We start from the raw sequence: 20,280 nt of genomic DNA on the forward strand, positions 1-20,280 counted from the left end.
CTCCCCATACTTATTTTCAGCCCCTGATTATTTTAGAATAAATAAAATAGTGTGAAAGCCCTTGGTAACGTAAGACAGGACCTTAAGCTTATTCCGTTCCAGGTTTTGAACGTTTTACAGTTGCCTAAAGTGTGGCCGCATGGCTTCGGACCAATTCAGCTGCCGAAATGGTGTGTGTGCAAGTGTGCAATCTATCCGGATCGGCTCTCCGCAGTGTGTGGGTGTGGGAGGGAGGGATAGAGGGTGGGACGGGGAGACCTACGCATCCAGGGGGGGGAAGGGGACCGGTTTAGAGCTCCGTGTTCAGTTTCCTGCTGGGGACAAAGTCTTCACGCCTAACCCAGATGACCTCCTCGCCGTGGCCCTCCACATCACCGTTGATGCCAGACAAGGCCGCCTGCTTCTTCAGCTGGGTCATCCTGGAGGCATGTGTGTCCATGGCCGGGCGTGGGTGGTCTCCCCGACACGGCTGGCTGCTCGTGATGGAGGTCGCCTGCAGCCGCTCCCGAAGGTCTCGGTCGGCCACGGCGCCTCTCATGGCCTCGCAGTACTCATCGTCATCGCTGAGGATGTCCGTTTCCTTGATGTCTTCCTGCTCCTCATACTGAGCAAGGTCAAACTGTTCCTCTACCCAGCGGTCAGTGTCCCCACTGTGCGTGGGCTGCTGGGGCTCTTTTTCAGGGCTGCTCGTGTAGACGGCATCTGAGTCAATGGTAAACCTGTTTCGGGCCAGGCGCCGCCTCCTCCTCCCAAGAGACTTGCTTGGGGCTGACACTGCGCACACACAAAGATAAAACCCCACAGGCTTTTTACACACGGTACAACTCTCCTGAAAAAGTTAGTCTTCCAGGGGCCCTTTATTTAACACCACTAGGCACAAAGCGGGTAGACTCCCAAGAATGACCTAGTCATTCAACATCCTCCCTGCGGGCAAGTCACACTGCACTCAGCTCCTCAGCACAGGTCTCTCTCCAGCTGAAAAAGGAGTTTCTGCTACTCAGATCCACAGTTGGGATAATGGCCCACAATTACTGTTCCTCCTAAGCGGTAGGCAGGCAGCCAGCCAACACAAAGTGCATCCGTTCAGCTCAGCTTCTCACACGCAGTGCCCTGCTGTCAGCACACCGCAAAAACCAACTAGCCTTACGCCTTGGTACAGGAAACAGCTTTGTCTGGGGTAAGAGCAACACTATAGGTTTCCAAGTAACCACCTCGGTGCTGAAGATGCTGCAATTGTTGCACTATTTACGGGGAAGCAAGTTCCCCGTCCAGGCTCTGCTACTCCCTTCCCCACTCCCTCCCTACTGGGGGGAAAAAAAGAAAACCCCAAAACCAGAAAAACTTTCAGAAGTTCCTTACTCAGCATCAGCTGGTCTACTAGCTTTTGCAACTGGCCCAATTAGCAAATTCACATCTTCTGTGTTGGAACATCTTCATAAGAGGCTTGTGAGGCAGAGCAGGGGACGAATCCTGCAGCTGAAGGACCTGCAGGCATTCCAGCGCTTTACGTGCACACACACACAGCTCCATCGCAAGCAGGTGAACTCCGAGGTTATAGATTGTCCCCCTCCACTAAACATCACCTTAGCACTTTCAGTATGTATTTATTAAACTCTAGCTTGGGGGCGGGGTTACATTTTAATATGCCTGAGCCTCAAAACATGCATTAAGTACGCAGCAGCTCAGCAGTTGCAAATTTTAACTGTAGTGAGAGGTCTGGACTCTAAGAGGAGATCTTAATCTCTGCAGAATTCATCATGCAAATGCACCAACAAACCAAACTGCAAGGAGGTTTGGCACCTACAGCAGACTAGCCCCACAGGCTGATTGAAGAAGAGCTGTAGTAAAATGGTTACATTTTGGCCCTCCTTTGACTCTTCTTCCTTATGATTTTAAGTGTCTCTGAGGCAGAGGGCTAGCAACACCCCGAGTGAGAAGCCATGCTGCGAATGTTATTGGTCTGGCCTGCCCATTACAGAAGAGGAACAGAAAGCCTGGTTGTCTACATTGCTGGATCTAATGAGCAGAAAAAATAAATAAATAACAGACCAGAACAAAACACGCAGCGGTGCCGTGTACTTTTCAGTTGGAAGCAAATGTTTCTTCCCTCCATCATCTAGTGTCCTGAAAATGAAAACCTGCTTTTCCCTGGGATTTTCTCATTGCTTTTGCCTGAAGTCAACTGAAAAGGAAAATCCATGGTTTAGGACAGGCCATTACAAAAATAAGAGTATCAAGTGCATGCTTCTCAAATGTGAGAAGTAGAAGCATGTGCCCTTTGGCAACAGAGCTGAAAACGCTAAAATGGAGGGCATACAAAGCTCTCTCTTCAAACCAAGCCACTCACTCGGGGGAGCTGATTTTTCTTGCGCATTCGAGTTTAAAAGTGCCAGGGTTTTAGCTCAAAATTCTGTACACGCTTTGAAGAAATATGCAGTGGGCTTCTGCTTTGTTTAGCTGAAACCCATTCCCAGATTAAAGTGCACAGCCAATTGGTATTGACAGAAATCCCATTTCTTCCTTCCATGCCAGAAGGACTGCTCTGAAGCTGAGCCTTGAGTGCAAAGCAAGGTAAATAGAGGCAATTTAAGGCTCTCAAGGAGGTGAAGCATGGAAAACCAGCATTTTTTACATACATAGGAGAGAATGCTAATCCTAATATACAAGTAACAGACACCACCACATGTCCTACAACAGTGCTGGGGTTACTGGGATCTTGAAAGTCTGTAGCCCTACAGTACCTGCCCTGTTCATGGCTGGCCTTGCACCTTTTAGAGCACACAATCTTTTTCCACCAAAAGGAACATATTGCTGGGATGAGGGCAAACTTTCGGTTTTAAGAAGCTGTCTTCTGTGTTTATCCCGCAGAATCGAGTGCACTGCCTTCAGAAAGTCTTTCCTGTGTTCTGGTGAACTGAAAAATAGGTGAGAATACAAAAGGCAGCGTTAATTCTTGGGAACTGCTAAAAGCTCACTGTAAATGAGATAAATAATGACCAGTTTTGTGATTTAAGACAGTGCAAACCGGCTGGCACGCACATCCCCCAGAGAAGACTCAATTTAATACAGCATTTTCAAAGCAAAGCTAAATCTATAATCATTGCAATGGACATCCAAGGAAACAAATACACTGTTCATTAACAAAACATTGAGCCATTCACCCCTCTTGAGGCTTCCTTTTCCTCCAACACCAACCAGAAACTTCTCTTTGTCCGATAAACATCAAGTTGACTTATGGCGGCTAATTAAATCTCAGTTTGTCTCCTGAAAACATACACCAAGCAGAAGTTCTGCAACTCTCTACTACCTAGTGGTAGGAACTGGCTTGCTATCAGCTCCGTTAGACCCTAGTGAACTTACGTACCAAGTTCTTATTTGAACTCTTAAACACATCAGGGCAACCACCACAACGAAGGTGGACAAGGTTTGCTGAAGGAAAGGGCAATGAAAGGTACCAGCTGAACGAGACACACAGGCAGCAACCTGACATAAAGATCCAATGCTGGAGTTCAGTTGGATGTAAATTGGTGAAAGGAAAATTGTAATAAGGATATTATCATAAAGGTGCAAAGCTGATCAAATATATGCCTTTATTTTAATACATTTTACAAAATTCTGCCTGCCAGAAGTAAGGTTTTAACACCTTCTCCCCACTTCCCCTACTGGCTGTTCCCAGATTGCCTTAAAGGGAAGGCACAGGCAAGCTGGGATCCAGAGATGCAGCTGCTATTGAAAATCTGGAAACGTACTTACCTACAGCAAAGGTGAAATGTTCTTTCTGGCCTGCCTTCAGACTCAGATTTAACATGGACAATCTCACATACAGAATTGGTCTCTGCATCTAAAGTGAAAAGCAAGCAGCGCTTCATACAACAGTTTCTCATATTTAAGCCCAATTAGAGTATTTATTCCGTAATACTGAAAAAATTGTTTAAGACCATCCGGGACAACAGATAATACACTGCAAATAATATTAACTCATGGCTGAAAGGCAGCAGTGGGCAAATGACTAGTGAAACAACAGACACTTAAACTCGCCAAAATCTAGTAGTATTTTACATGCACTCACTCAGTCCCATAAAAATATGAAACCTCCCCCCCAACACAGCTTTTCAGGTATTCCACAGAATACTGTCACATTTTATAGCTACCTCCTACGTTCTTTCCACTTTCACTTATGCATTAGAAAGGCAGCAAATTGTTTAAAATTTTGAAATTTTTAATATAATAAGCTTCACATGAAGCCATCAATGACAAGAACAAAAATTCACTATAGCTCTGTTGTCCCACAGCTGCAAGATTGCCTTCTACTCTCCGGAAGAGAAACAGAGAGAACCAGAGTCAGCAACAACTTTGCCCTGTTTTTCCAGAACCTTTTCTGGCTTCAGAAAAGTACTGACAAGCTGGAGACACACAACTGGAGCTTCTGCCCCTTCGTTTCTCTCCAGGGCTATTATGGATGTTGAGGTCGTGGGTTCCTTGCTCAGGCCCCAGAAGCTGCATACACATGTACTAAGGATAAACATTGGTCAGTGAACACCCCCAGACCAAACATTAAGAACCCTGCCAAATTCATGCAGCGGGAAGATTACCTGCACTTGCCAATGCTCGAACCTGCAGTGCTTCTAAAGGTATCAAGTGGCGAAAGCGGAACGGATCCCAGTCTTCATAAATTGAAGCTCTATGTGATCCTCCCTGGAAGAATTTCAAAATACCATTAGGAAACGAGATACTTTGGGATAGTCAGACACGCAAGTCTCCTTTGCTTTGCACTGAGAATGTCCAGCTAGAGACTTGTTGCAATTCCTATTCTCTCACTACAACATCTTAGTAACCAGCATCACTGATGTGCCTATCTGTGAAGGTCTTGCTAAATTCTAGACAAAAGCAACCATTAGACCAATCAACTCTTATCAATGCCTTCAAAAGTCATTCGAGACCAGCGCTGCATTCTCTCTTCTAGGTGCGCATACACTCACAAACATGCATAAGTTTTGCCTTACTTATTCAAAAGTTATTTTGTGGCCAGATGACTTTAGAAAACAACCATGGAAGCATTTCAAATCACACTTTGGTTTATGCCATACGTGGGAATCAAAAAGTTTTCTGTAATACTATAAACTGTGTTCCCTATTGTAGCAAGGCACGTATTTACTGCCAAGCTTAGCTTTAACTTTTAATCCCAAACTCCAGCAGGATCCCCGATACATACTATAGGCACACCTAATTTAGCTGAGAGCAGCCAGCACTTGCTCAGTGGCATGCAATAGCCAGAACTGAAGCAAGGGCATCGTGATTCAATAAGAAAGTTGACAGGCATCAGCTCTCATATTTGATTTATACACAGTGATCAAAGAGCCAAACACAAAAGAGACGTTCAAGGTGACACCTTCTTTCATGAAAGTCCGCTCCACAGCATGGAATGGATGTGGCAGGCCACAGGAATGACTAGTCCAGCAGGGAGTAAAGGATAAGCTAAACGTACGCTTGCAGAGCACTGTGCCCAGGTGAACCAGCAGGCCACTCGGCATTACCCAAAACCTCAGTTGATGGCAGAGGACAAGAATCACGTAAGCAAAAGCACACTCTAGCACCACAGCCTTAATGGAAAGCAAATCTTGATTGTAGCACCACAAATGCACACAGCATCACCAAAATAGCCCATGCAACTTACAAGTTTCTTCTTCTGTTTGGAACCATCCTTGTATACAAGGACCACAGCAGTTTTGAACACTAGAGAAGAAAGTTAGAAACAAAAGCCATGTAGTCAATAAGGCTGGGAACGGGTCTACTCTACGCTGAAGCACACAGACCTTTCAACTCCTCAGACAGCCCTCACCTGAGTCGGGGAGGGAAGGCAGGAGTAAACCTACCAGCCCTCTTGCATATTCTTCCCAAAAAACCCAAGCTCAACCACTTTTAGTACTCAAAACCAGGTTACTTCAAAGTTACTTGAAACTTAAGAGTTTAACTTACCAGTTATTGGAATAACTATTCAAGCAGACACAGTTCTATACAAAAATTTAGAAAACTTTAATCCCCCCGGCTAAGTTCACCTCAGGCAAGTGAGCAGCATCCAGATACATGCAGCCAGTCAGCAGATGAGACTGCACTTGGACAGAATTTGAACCCCTCCCAGGTGGGACAGTGGTCTATGCTGAACTAAAAAGTGAGCACCGCTGGCAGGCAGAGGTGTGACCTGATTCCTCTTCTGCCACATAACATTCACATGGAGCTGGAATTTGTCCTTCAAGACTGCAGTTTTCCTTGTGGTCTCTTTCTTCAGGCCTCAAAAGCACCCTTTCTTTTAGGATTGAATTGCATGGACTCTTAATTTTGGACATTTTATGAAACCAATTGAAAGCTTTTCGGAGTAATTAAGAGTTGCTGCACATTCCTAGCAGCTTTCATGAAGCTCCTCAGCTTCAGGGTATGACCAGGTGCTTTCCCAACTTACAGGAAAGCAATCAAGTTTTATATGCTCTTCCAGCGCAAAGCTGAAAGAGTTTTCACTCATTATCTGTTTGGTATAAAACAAACACAAAAATAAAAATCATTGGCTTCCTAACCAGCATCATTTTCTGGAAACAACAAGGAAAAAGCCCGTTGCGTGTAAAAAAATTTAGGAACAAATAAAGAAAACTTAGTATACTCTGCATTACTTGGTATAATTCTGAAAGTAAGAGAGATGTGATCTAGCCAATATAAGCGATCATATACCTTTCCAAGGGACCATACTCCAATGCAGTGGAAAGACCTTGAGATCTATGCCAACAGCAGTTTCAATTTCTAGTTTGGCCACCCAAGTTAGACTACTTGGAGGGAGACAGACCACTCCAAAGCAACTCACTGGGAGTCCTGGCTTAGCTTTTAAGCACTTTTTAAAGCTTAGACATACAAGTCCTTTCTGGCAAAAGGCACAGAGAAAAAAGGCAAAGCCTCTTCAAGCCTCCAATCCCATCCCACAGGATGTGAAGTAGAGTTACTTGGCATCGATCAGACTACTGAACTATATCTTTTCAAAGGCAAATATATAGCTCTCAATTCATAGCCTTGGATATGGGTTTAAGAAACTCTTGCACTATTAGAGCTGTCATCTCCAAATTCTTCACCGGATTTAGATCAACACAGAACAGAATTCGACCATTGCAGCGAAGAGACAAATATGGTTTTAGGTTCCAGCGAATCTGGCGGAAGGCAATGCTCAACTACCTTCAACAAATATCTGCTAAGGCACAGTAGACAGTCTTTTAGGCATCCAAAATAAAATTACTAGGATACAAACCAAATGCTGCCAGCTCAGGTTCCTTCTTCCATTTCCCCAGTGAAGCAGGAGGATTCAGCCATATCACTGTATTATGCAAGAGCAAGTCCCCCATCGAAAGGTCTGCAACCTGCCAACACAAACACATGCACAAAGGCACAATGCGTAATCAGTTCAAGAAAGCTTACTTCAATTTTCAGTTCAAGAAAACTTGCTTGAAGTTCATTCTTAAACAAACAAATGCCCCACAAGCAAACTTTCAGAATATTTAATCAGATGACTGCAAGCATGTGCAAACAGACTGTGACAGCTGGCAATAGATGCATGCAAATCCTTAATTGGTGAGCATAAATTAGGAGAATTCAAACTCAGTCCAGCTCTCATAATTTGGTGGGAAGTCAGGGCAAGACCTAGATGTTTTCCTTGCATTTTTTGCTCGTTTGTCCATCTTTCTCCCTACCAGTTTCCATTTGGTTTGAACATTTAAGCATAGCCTCCATCACACACACACAGTTTGGGATAAAGTTTGGAGACCGCATCACACAAAGCAGTCAAAGCACTTCCTCCCCACAGTTGCTATGGCTCTTGATTTCGCCCAAAGGCTCATCTGTGGAAACCACATTGCTGGAAAAAATAGACTAATAAAGGAGTTCATAACAACTGTTGGGAGATGCCTACTAACATTGCAGCAACTGATCTTTCACTTTAACTTATGGTCTCCCAGAGTGACAAATCAAGGGCTATCCCCTGTCTAGAGGCCATATTATCCCATTCCTCCACCTTCCTCTCAGTGAAGTCTGACTTTTGCCAAAGGACACCACGGATCCACCAGCACAACCTGAGGTCTCCCCGATAACAAGAGCAACACTAAGATATGTGTTTACTGTCTCCTCTCCCAGATTAACACCAAACGATTGCTCTGCCAACAGATGTCCTGACACAGTCTCTCCACTGCTGCTTGCCAGTACCAACCCTAGTCTCTGCCCTCTACCCACCATCTGATCCTTCCTCCTCGCTGCTGCTATCCAGCCCTCACACCCAAAGTTTCCTCAACACTACTCAATCCCAGACCTCCTTTGCCTTCTAGCCCAATGCCTTTTATGTTTGTTCTTCACCCTGGCTGTTGGTAAAACCCCATTACCATTACTTCATATGGTCATGCCTCTCTCTAGCCTTTACTCACATCACTGCTCCCATCGGCCCTTTAGCGTGTCTCTACCTCTTCCTTGAGTCCCTCTTGACCCTACTCCATTCCACCCTTACTGCCCGTCACTCTCCTTCACTGCACCGCTGGACTGCAGACCTATGTTTTACCCGTAAATGGAGAGTCCAGGTCTCAGTCTGAAACTTCAAGACACCTTCCACGCTTTTCTCAGATGGTCAGCCAGGACTAAGCCACACTGTATCTTCATGTATTTGCATATGCGCCATATGAGACACCTAGACCAAAGCCCAAGGCTTTCTCACATATCAAGCCCACTAACACACTTTCTAAAAGAGAAACAGCAGTTTCTCATACACCACACCTCACATTTCAATCTCTTTAAAGTGATTAAAGAGCTAAGTACAGACTTGCCTCAGCACGCCAGTCCGCTCAGACTGGTGGGGCAAGATTATTAATGTGGAATGAGGAGAGCCAAGACACGGACCTCAAAACAGTGAGCTGCAGGTTGGGATGTAATTTTGACCCAAGCACAACACTGAAGGTGAATTAACCCACTATTACTTTACACTGGTCCCACTCACTGAACCGTACATGGAAAAGCAGTTTTTGAATTGGATTGGGATTTATCTGTTTGCACCAGGATCCACTTAAATGACACAGCACGAAAGGTAAATATTCGATACAATTTAACATTCACACTGCAGGCACCAAAATAACAGCCTTTTTCTCTTAAGTTTGATCATCTGTTACCTCTTTTTTCTCTCCTGTTTGTTCCGCTATGAGTTGGTCAAACACTGCCCCATATTCTTCATGGATTTTCTGCATTTCATTAATGTGGCTGGCAACTTTGTTCATTGTTTTTATGGCCACTAGAAGAAAGACAGAGAGATAGGGGAAGAGAGAAAAGGTATTTTTAAGCCTCTGAGAGGAAGCAGGAGGAGGAGGGTTCCAGATCAGAGGTTAAACAGGGAAGAGCAACGAAGGTTAGCTCCTTACCATCAAGGTGGTAATGTTCTTCACTGTCTACGTCAGTCAGAGCAAAGAGCTCCTTCAGCAGGAGAGGGTATTTCAGTATCCGCTGGATGGGTTTGATGAGGTAAGACTCCAGCGTGGAAGAGTGCTGCCGTCGGGGATTCTGAGCATCCAGAAATGCCTTGAAAGCAGTGTCTGTCTTGGCTGGAAGATTAAAATGAAGCAATTGGATAAATCAAAAATCATAACAGCTGTCCTGATAAAGTAACTTTTCCAGCTTTAAATTCATTTATCTGAAGACATTTTGCAAGGAAGTGCAAATTTATCAGGTCCACTGTATTAGGTTTATGCACTTCTGGTTTTGAGTTACTGACACTTTGCCACAGACTTGCTATTTATGATTTAACAACAGGCACCCACCTACTGTATTAACACATGCAGTTTTTAATTCTACTATCCACAGTATTTTTGGCCTTGCAACTATTTTAGAGCAGCACAGCATAATTTGTTTTAATTACCTGTTTCCTTTAAGAAAAGGCTCAAATTGGATATTTGTAAGAAGTCACTACTCATGAGTCTAGTCTGACAGGTACACCTATAATATTGGTGAGTCGGGTTATTGTTACCTCGTTAAACCTTACAATGCAGTACTGAACAACAACAAAAATCAAGAACAAGTAAGGAGGCAGGAAGCAGTAAACTTATGATAGCCCACCATGTTTTGGGAGCACAGGCAGGCTGGACACCTGATTGCTATAATGTTTTCTACATGATTGCTACCAAATTTACAAAAATACCATTTTCTCTGTTGCACCCTCCACTAGAACATAAATTTGCACAGGGAGGCAAGTATAGAGAAGGCGGCATTTTTAGACATAAGAGTTATTCAGTGCAGGAACAATTCCACACAATTGCTTTTATTAGAGCCATGTCCCCCGCTGAGGCTGGGTGGGTTTTGTGCAGACAGTCACCTGATTTCAATAAAGCAACTTCAGTTTCAAATCGAAAAGCCACCTGCACCTCTGCTGAGGACAACAAACTACACTTGAGATAAATCTCTTAAAAAGCCTCGGAGTGTATCACTGGAATAAAATTTTAAGTTCTGTTTGTGCCATAATTCAAGCACGATCATTTCTCATTCATGAATACAGTCAGCAATGAAAAAGCAAAACAAAACAAAACAACCAGATCTTCCAAGTCTGTGGCCTTAATATTAAGGTCTAACAAAATGACGCCGAAAGAAAGCATGGATGTGACTAGCAACAAATCATTTATTCATGTATTCCACAGAGCTGCCCAGTATTCTTTGCAGCATGGTAAATAAGAGTTTACAAGTAATGAAAAATGAAAAAAAAGTGCACACACACACACAAAAAAAAAAACCACACACCAAAAAATACCCCAAAAACCGAACCGACCAAGAAACACAAAAACCCCAAAACTTTTGATTGTCAAGCATCCAGATGTTCTTTGAAAATAAGAGCTCCTCCCTTAATGGCATTGTTCCTACCACTGGAACCATTTGTTTATTTAATGTCTTGGCCAAAAATGAATTGCATGAAGCGCTGCTAACTCTAAGAGATTAACACTTTCACAGGGGAAAAAACATCACTCCAAGGCAAGGAGGCCCATGAGCATTTATAAGCCAGACCGCAGTTCATTTATCTCCATCTCAGCAAGCCAAGCTCTGCTAGGAATTTGCCCATGGAAACTTCTCAGGCAAATTGGAACGAAGGTGAGAGGAGGAAAAGAGGGGAGAGAGAGCGCAGTGAAGTTAAAATATTTAGACAGCTTCCATAAAACATTCTCGCAGGCTGATCGTTTCCTAGTGGCTGTCAGCATTCAACCACATTGGCTGGAGCTTCAATGGGATTGCCACTAGCAAGGACTGACAGCACAAACTCTAGGAGGATCCAGAGGTCATTACAAGTGTCACCACTCCTGATTCCAAAGTACACAGTGATCCATTAGCACACGCCACATCGCCTATTTATGAAATCTTTCCACTCCCCACACGACTGAAAAGAAACTGAACGTGTCAGGGGAGAATAAATTAAGTGTGGGCGGAAAAACTACATGCAAGGTTAACGACCTCTTGTAACAAGCTACTCAGGTATCATTACATTGATGGTGGTCCAAGAACACCCATGGCACAGAGCTCTCTGTGAGCTTCTCAGGCCAGACGGACTTACTTCCCTACTGCGAAGGCTCCTGGAGAGCAACCAGTCATGCATGTGCCCCAATTCCTCCACCACAACTTGCCCCACGTGGTTTGGGGTGCAGTGGCCACCTCTCATCACCCACAAGGACAACCTGCACCAGCCCAAACCAACGTGTCTCTCTGACATCTCTTTCTCTGCATGCCCAGGTCTGTTTGTCCAGCACACAGCTCTTACCTTTCACCAGTACTTTGGGGACTTTTGTGTGGCTGGCACAGAAGGCACTGTACAGCTTGAACCGGTCAGCGTAGTAAAGAAAGGATCCACCCAAGGAAAACAACACTTTCTAGGATTTAAAAAGGGAAAAAGAAATTAGGAAAAAAAGCACATGAAAGCCAGTTAGTTAGCTTCCCTTCTGCCAGGTCACCTGAAGTTTCCATTTAGCTTTTGGATGACAGGATACTGCATTTTCAGAGTGTTTTCATATCATCTAGCAAGAAAACAGTCCTAGCCTTGGTGTCTGGATTCCAGCTATGTGATTAACATCATTAGCAAAGTTCCAGTTAGGACTATCTGGAGACACCACTGACTATAGAGGGAACTAGGTTCGCAGCTCCAGAACTGTATTTAAATGCCTGAGCTGAAAACCTTAGTGATCTAAGTCATGACCAGAAGCCACAGAAAGGATGGGATGTATCTGACTTTGTAATGGATCAAGACACTAAGGAGTTGCAAGCAAGACTATTGTCCCTCTGCAGAAAGACACCAAGGTCTTCACTCCCTTGAAAATGAGTTTGTGTTAAGGGCCAAACACAAATCTTTCCCTAAGATGTCTATGCCACAGTCAAGCGTTTGCTCTGCTACCCACTTAGGAACAAGACAACATGGGGTGGGGGAGATGAGACAACACATAGGCAGCTTGCCTACAGTCAGCAGAGGGAAGCAAACTGCAGAACTGAAACCACGAAGCCCTGAAATCCCATCTTGCACGCTGCTTTCAGACTATGCCCATAGGACAGAACCAAAAGTGAAGTTGATGCACTTTTTATGGAAAGAGATGGAAGCAGCAGCACTCAGAAGACAGAATTCTCTCCATAAGGAGGCTTCTTCCACACTCCTGTCTTAAAGCTCAGAGCACACAATGGTAACAGAGGCTTCCTCCACTACAAAAAGTGCCTCTGTGCTCTCCATTAAGGGCACATTTCCTACAAAACAAAAGCTGTGTTCTAGTTATGAGAGGACAGTGTTCATGATTGATGCTTATTTTAAGCAAGCACCTGATGGCAAAGTCACACATGCACAAAAAGACAAATTCTTTCAGCAGTTCTTCCAGGGCTGTATGTTAGCTGAAGAACAATCCCAGTGGAATTATTATTGTTCATCAAGAGATCCTGTCCTCTACCAAGGTGAGTGCTCAAAGCAGGAGTAAAATGCCCCAAAGACAAAACATTGAATTAGCTACTTGCCATGTATATCCAGTACATGACTGCATTAGAAATAAAACAAAATTTCTGTTTCCACATTTTCCTGTTTTTTTTTTTAAATTAAGTTTATATATCTTTAGTTTACATTTCTACCTTTGATGTACATCTGCTGATAGCTGGAGTTGCCATATAGTTCTGCTATGCATCAAAAGCCCAAATACAGAATTCAATTTACAGTTCTGATCTGCAGCCCTAGTGGGCTTCTGGACTACATTAGACTTGTCAGATCAAAGATTTTATATAACTTCCCATTTCTAGCTTTTCCTGACAGCCAGCAACAAGAAATCTGACGGAAGGGCAAAAATAGCATCTAAAAGCACACGGCGTTACAGATTTCTAGTGCTCTATACAGCTAAATGTAGCATAAACTACAATTGTGGCAGTATGTTTTCCAAACAGCTCCGGTATTAGCTAAAAATTAATCTCGAGTGCAAGTAAATGTAGGTTTTTACATGAACATTGACAGTAGTCAGACAAATACGATGAAGAGTGTTAAAGGACTACTCAGAATGTAAACAACGAGATTACCTTAAATTGCTCAACTTTTTCAAGCTTTTCCAGGTCTGGAACCAGCCTTACTCCATCTTCGAGAGTTTTCAAGAACTCTACCTGGAATGCTACCATTTCAGTCAGATTCCCAAAAAGAACATCCAGCTAATGAGAGGGGAAAAAAAAGCAAGATGCTGAAAATATCTCTTTGCAGCTAAATCACGTTTTCTAGAACTTTAGTAATTCTCAGTCCAATTGTATAATCAGTGTGATGCCACGAAAAAAACCTACAGACTACACATTATTGAGCAGTACCTTTATACTCTACTCAATCCATTATTTTAAAAGAAATGGAATTCAAAATTTCTCCATAGCCCTTGCTCAGACAAGCAAGCCAAGCTGGGGGGCGGGCAGAGCGGAGAGGTGTGCATAAGCTATCTGGCAAAAAGATAAGCAACAGGTAACATACCTCATCTGGTGTGAGGAACGTTTCTTTTTGTAGAGGCTTCAGGTATCTCTCCATTAGACAATTTAAGTCCTAAAAATCCAGAAAAAGATTCCCATGTTGGTTCCTCAAACTGCCTCTGAATATTTATTGAAGTGGCATAGATCACCGTTTACCTAGTCTATGAATTTTTCCCTTTCACACATAGGACAGAGCAGTTGGATTTCACAGAATTTCAGATATTAAAAGGAAACATTTACACAGTTTTACTTACAAAATCAATACCGGATCTCACTGAGCAGTGTTCCTCTGCACACAGCTAAGTAATTTCAAAATGACAACACATGAATTTGGAAAGCCTACTTATTTCAGAGGTTTAAGTTACTATTCTAGGGACAGACAGTTAACTAAGAGGTACATGCATGAAACATAATTTGAAACTAACAAAATTTTCCAGAAGGAGGAGAAATACTAGTAGACTGAAACAACACATCGAGACCCCTTACTTTGACGTAGGTGCGTTCTGTCTCGAGCAGTTCACAGATAACCTTTCGCAGTTTATCTGCATCTGTGAGTTGTCTCATGGTGGCCAGCTGGGGTCCTGTGAATTCCTGAGGATGAGCACTTGAATCAGAAGGGTTCATTTCATGCAGACTGCGACAGAAAGCAGCGACCTGCTCTGTACTCTTTAAAAAGAAGGAAGAGGAAAGACCAGCAGTAATATTTTAAGTAAGAGCTATAGGAACAATGGAGCTGAGAAGCCTTTGCAGTTAAGCAGTTGCAGCTTGGGGGCTTTTTAACAAGCACCAAAGTCCAGAAGTGCACACATCACTTTATACATCTGTCTACCCTATCTCTCAGTGACTGGGGATAAAGGGGGGAAAAAAAAAATATGAAAAAAGAGCTGTACAATTCAAGTTAATTGAAGATTGAAGTGCTGTTCAATAACATTCCTGGTTTCAGATAAGCATGAACTTAATTAAAACAGGCTCGTCCAGCGCTTAAGATAGAAAAACAACAACGAAAAGGCCCAAGAATCGAGAACCAAAAATGACTGTGCCAACAAAACTCACACCCCAGCCCTCTGCCAGCTCCCTAATCTAGTTTGCAACAGTCCTGTGAATAGCTGTGTCAACACAGCCAAGGAGACAATGCGGAAACAGAAACAGCTGAAGCTGTTTTTCAGGGAAGCGGAGCCATTTGGGGAACCAAAGCCTCTCAAGGCTTCAAACGCAAGCTCTTTGGGAAAGTAACCATATACCTGTTCTGTGTCTGGAAGCATGCCTTGCAGGGTGAATTTATTTCCCATAAGTCAGGTTTTTCAGAGCTGCTACAGCTAGCTGGTTTCTTTAATGTTTAATCAGCTGTCTATATATACAGACAGTTATCCTCTCTTCACCTCCTCATGTTAGATCATCTTCTCACATCTTTTGTTATGCTGAAAAGTTTGGAGCAGGTATAGTCTCTGGTGTCAGTGACGACAGCCCCAGGCTTCTAGGGTTGCCAAAGCTGTGGCGTGCCCTGTCTCCATCCCTCCCAGAGACCTGGAGGGGGCACGGGAGGGAAAAGAGCTGCAGCACTTGATCACATCTCTCTAACCTTCTGCCTCTAATCCTGCCATGGTATCTTAATCCAGATTTAGTGACTTCCCAGCACTGCCTCTATAGACCTTCAGTTCATACTAAAACAACTCATCCAAAATGGTGGTGGTGTTAGGTTAATGGTTGGACTCGAAGATCTTAAAGGTCCTTTCCAACCAAAACGATTCTATGATTCTATGAAAATTAGTCTGTTCAAACAGAGAATATGCTGGGAGAGGAGAGGGGGGAAATAAAAAAGAAAAAAAAAAGGAAAGAAAAAGGCACACCACCACCCTGTAGTTTGGAGACAGAGCCCTGATCCCTGGGAGGTCACTTCACTTCACTCCCACCAGCTGGTAGCAACTACACCAGCCTTCACTACCCCACACCTTTGTGATAACCCACTGCTGAAAAATCTCAGTATTTGTTAAGCTGCACAGTCTGCTCACACATCGCTATTTTCCCCTTTCAGTGCACCTACGGCGCTACGCAGCCACGAAGCCCAAGAGGAGCATTAATCATGCTAGTGACAAGCAAGGCATTTCCTTCCATAGTAAAGTTGCTTTCCCTAAAGGTATCTTATGGCTCTAAGTGATCACCTGAGAGTACCACTGCAAGGCATATTAGTAAAGATGCTTGTTATACAAAGGGTAATTTTCTTCAGGACACAAATGTAAGCAATGAACTAATTGTAACTGATGTCTATAGAGAAATGCCTCTTGGACAAAGTTTATTATAGGAAAAATATTCGTCTTCAGTATCTGAGGTTTAATTCATATGAGGAAGAAAAGAGAAATGTTGCAAGTTGAGGGCAGGGAGAAGCAGTGAGTTGAACCAGCCTATTTCCAACTAACTCAGCTTCTGGTAATGGCACGTGTCACTGAGAGTTAAGATTTATTAGTCAAAGTAATTCCTTTTATTTCTCAGCAGTTCCTTTTATTTATCCTTCCTATACTCACTGTACTCTTAAGTATAAAGCATACTCAAACTTTTAGGTTAAGTTTGCATTAGATTTTAACAGGTGCAATCTTGAACCCAACAGCCCCAAAACCACAAAGTGCAGTAGATGAAAGCCTGACTTCAGCACAGGCAAAAAACCTGCCCGAGTTACCTGCTCTGCTGGAAAAGGACAGAGAACTGACAATTAATATATGCTAATCTGAGCCTGCAGAGACCCAGGATATGCAGGGTTTTGCTCAGAAATGCTTAGCTTTGTTAAGACTATTTTGTGAAAGAATATTTGAGGAAGACATATCCAGTGGTATCTTGTTTTAAGAGTCAAACGTACAAATAAAAATAGTTAGAATGTATAAAACACAGTGTGTAATCAAACTCCAATAATAAACCAAGTGTTTTAAGCGGTTCATGCTCGACACCCTGCAGACAGCTCACCATCCTGTGCATGCACTTATGGTAAGTTGCAGGGAAAGATGGGTCACCCAGAAAGAGAGAGCAAAAATCCACTTACACCATGAAACACCAGCTAAACACTAACAAGTAGCTGAAAATTGGATAACTGTCATATAGGCATGCAGTCTGCCCCAGAAGGAATAGTTACACCCATCTGCCAAAAGGGAAGCGTAGAAGTCTTTTAAAAGCCTTATCTCTACTTCTGCACACTTAATAAACCGCTCGCTGACTTCAGCCATGCGCAGCTCCAGCCAGCAGCAACCAAGCTCTGCCCTGCCACTGCCCTGCCTCACATCTTTTTACCTATTTCCCAAGTAGCACTCACCCGGTACTCTTTGGACAGACGAAAAGTCTGAAGCACGATAATGTTCACAAACCTATTCTCTTGCTTGCTCATTGAATAAACTGTCTTGTTTCATTCCTGAACATAATCCTGTCTACCCTATATTTACTTTAAAAAAATCAATTTCTAGACAAAAAGCAGACGCATATTGCACCCAGGGAGGTTCAGAACACAGCTATTTTGCTGGAAACTCTGAAATTGTATAAAGAAAAGCCTCTCTGTCCCCATTTTCCTAGAGAAAGTGGATAGAGAAGGGAAGGTCTGGAACAGAAACAGATCCTTTTATCTCCCAGTATCAGCTCTGTTTGCCAGCTGCGACACTGATAGCACTGAACCAGGATTTCTCTAGGAGAATTACGGCATCACACTTCAGGCACCATTCTGCGAGCAATCCCATTTAGCAACCTTAAAATGAGATGGAGGGCTGGCACAACTGGGCTATAAAGCCAAGTTTACTTTGCAAGTACATTAACCTCTCCTCTGCTGGGGGCTCAGAAGAGGAGCTAAGCTCACATCCTTCCCATGCACGTTCCCTTACACTCATCAAGCATATTGATGCTGCACACAGTGGGGAGTTTTAGCTGCCTGCCCTATATAGTTGTGGGAGCCGAGTGCCATTTCCCCCTGTGCTCACTGTATAAAAATATACGAGTGCCTGGGCATCAGGCAGATTGCCCCCTTGAACGCCACACAGCACCTCTGTTCCATCACAGACAGCAAACTCTAAGCAGTATTGATCTCCCAAATAAAACTCAGGCAAATTTCATCCTCACATGCATTGCCAGGACTGCTAATGACATTGCACAATAACAAAAAGCCTCTACAGGGTATACATGTTACAGCTCAGCCTCAAATTTATAACCTGAAAATTAAAACAGCATGAAAATTCGTTTAACTGCTAATCACTTAAGACTAGTCGCGTTTCACAGTAGATCTGCTCACCAAATACAGCATACGGTACAGCGAGTCACCGGCTCTCCCAGCGCTTTCGTTCTTGAGTCTACGGTTAACTCTCCAAAGAGCCGACATCGCTGGAAAGGCAGTGCTGCCAGAGCTGTCACTCATCTAGCAGGAAAATCCCAGTTCTCCACATATTCAGCTGATCCGAAAGGCTTTCCCACTCGCAGACAGATACTCTGTGCTGCTTACTCAGCACACAACACAGAAGACAGCTGCATTTTAATAAGGAAGGGCAGTGACCATATTTCTCTGAGCAAAGCCTTTCCGCATGTGTCATTTGCCGCCGGCCTCATTCGCTCACCACGTTAGCTGCAATTAAGAGCTGGCTACCAGTCAAAGCTGAGAACTCAATGCTGCTTTTCATAGACTTGTTAAGAGGAAAACTTCAGCAGAGAGGCTGAAATGCAGCAAAGCAGGGGTGAAGGCAGCCCGGGAATATAAATGTCAGTTGTCTGTGGCCGAGCATAAGACGATTGGCTACGAACGGCACTGCTGAAGAATATTAAACATCTGAAGGGACAGAGGCACAGAATTAAAAGAACTTTAAAAAGCCAGTTACGCTACTGGAAAACCTATCCCTCAAATCCCTGTTTTAATCCTTTCACATCTATTGCAACACGTTGAAGGTTTTGAGACTTAATTCTGGTCTTGAATAATGCTGCAGGAGAAGACGACCTATTTTCTCAGAAAAAATACCTTTAAATGGTATAAGCATGTACACATACAGCCCATTACAGCACACTCCCCCAAGCACAAGTGCTGCAAGGTAATTAGCTTTCATTTCAAAAGGCAGATGTCTTTAATTAGGGAGAAATGAGTGTCCTGCAGTATTTTAATTGATGATAGTTTTTAAAACACATCCCCAATTACATTCAAAGGACCATTACAGGAAAAACTAGGCACAAAGACTGATCTTGAGATGCAACTCAACACCTATCTTAGCCTTCGGTAACCTGCAACATTAAGAACTCACACACACACACTCAGTTTTCAGGGTACCTCCTTTGAACCTCAATTTATTCTACAATATTTAAAAGGCCAAAACACTCAGGTCACCACAAAGGCAAGTAATCATTTAAGAAGTTATTGTGGTACGTAAATGTTCCCGATATGCTGTTGAACTGGAGACTGACAGAGGGGCATCAACTAGATTTCTTAAACAGCCTGAAACTTGAATTCACATGCTAGACGAAAACAAACCTGAGGAGGTGGCAGAGAGAAGGCGTTCTTTTTCCCCACAATTCTCCCTCCCAGCTTTCTCCTCCTTTTAGTTCCCACCGAAATGGGGAGAGAAAGAAAAGTCAGGAGCCCACCCCAGAGCAGAAGCAACTGCGTGCACAACTCAGGCCACTGCCAGTTGCATGGCTTAAGGAAAAGAGTTGCACCCAGAAACTGTACCTGCTTGCTACTGTTTACATAGACTTCAACTCAAGAGATATTGTACTTAAGAAGGCTGGTTGACGCAGGGAAGGCATCATGAAATTAGATAGGGAGCAAGTCCAGAGAGCAACAGCTATCCCACACCACTGCACTGCCAATGCCTTAACCCACCTTGGAAACGGGTTTCTAGTATTTATCAGAATAGTTCTACAGACATCTCATATTTGCTTATTATTATAATGATTTCTTTGACAATAGTGATGGTGAAGTAAACTCTACATTATCAGGTCTTTAGGGTATACAGAAGACAAGATTTTCAGAAAAGCGAGGAATCCTCAGAGCTACTAGTATACCCTCCAAATCCTTCACCACCATCAACAGCTTGGAGGCTTTTGCAGATTAAGAAGCAAATACACCACTACTAAGGAAACACACACCCACGTGCACACATGCTGGTCTGGGGGAAGGGAAAGAGACAGCTGGGAGGGAGGAGGAGAAGGGAAGACACATTCGAGTACCTCCTGTGTTATACATCCACCTATCACCTACATGAGAAAGCTACAGGTAAGTCAGAAGGGACTCAAGCCCAGCTTTTGGTAGGATTTCACACAGCTTACCTTCATAAAAAG

General features: G+C 43.4%; 1 protein-coding gene across 1 annotated transcript in view; it reads right to left on the reverse strand.

Annotated features, from left to right (window-relative positions):
- Window positions 1-289: 289 nt before the first annotated feature.
- The window catches only part of TIAM1 (TIAM Rac1 associated GEF 1), an 82,868-nt gene continuing 62,877 nt past the window's right edge, over window positions 290-20,280 (reverse strand). Inside the window, 12 exon segments of the mRNA XM_068425207.1 lie at window positions 290-774; window positions 2,742-2,914; window positions 3,754-3,841; window positions 4,593-4,695; window positions 5,675-5,733; window positions 7,286-7,394; window positions 9,180-9,298; window positions 9,426-9,605; window positions 11,798-11,906; window positions 13,573-13,698; window positions 14,003-14,071; window positions 14,485-14,664. Of these exon segments, the coding sequence (XP_068281308.1) occupies window positions 290-774; window positions 2,742-2,914; window positions 3,754-3,841; window positions 4,593-4,695; window positions 5,675-5,733; window positions 7,286-7,394; window positions 9,180-9,298; window positions 9,426-9,605; window positions 11,798-11,906; window positions 13,573-13,698; window positions 14,003-14,071; window positions 14,485-14,664 (1,800 nt within the window).

This window comes from Nyctibius grandis, chromosome 2, assembly GCF_013368605.1.
Source record: "Nyctibius grandis isolate bNycGra1 chromosome 2, bNycGra1.pri, whole genome shotgun sequence".
Lineage (NCBI taxonomy): Eukaryota > Metazoa > Chordata > Aves > Nyctibiiformes > Nyctibiidae > Nyctibius > Nyctibius grandis.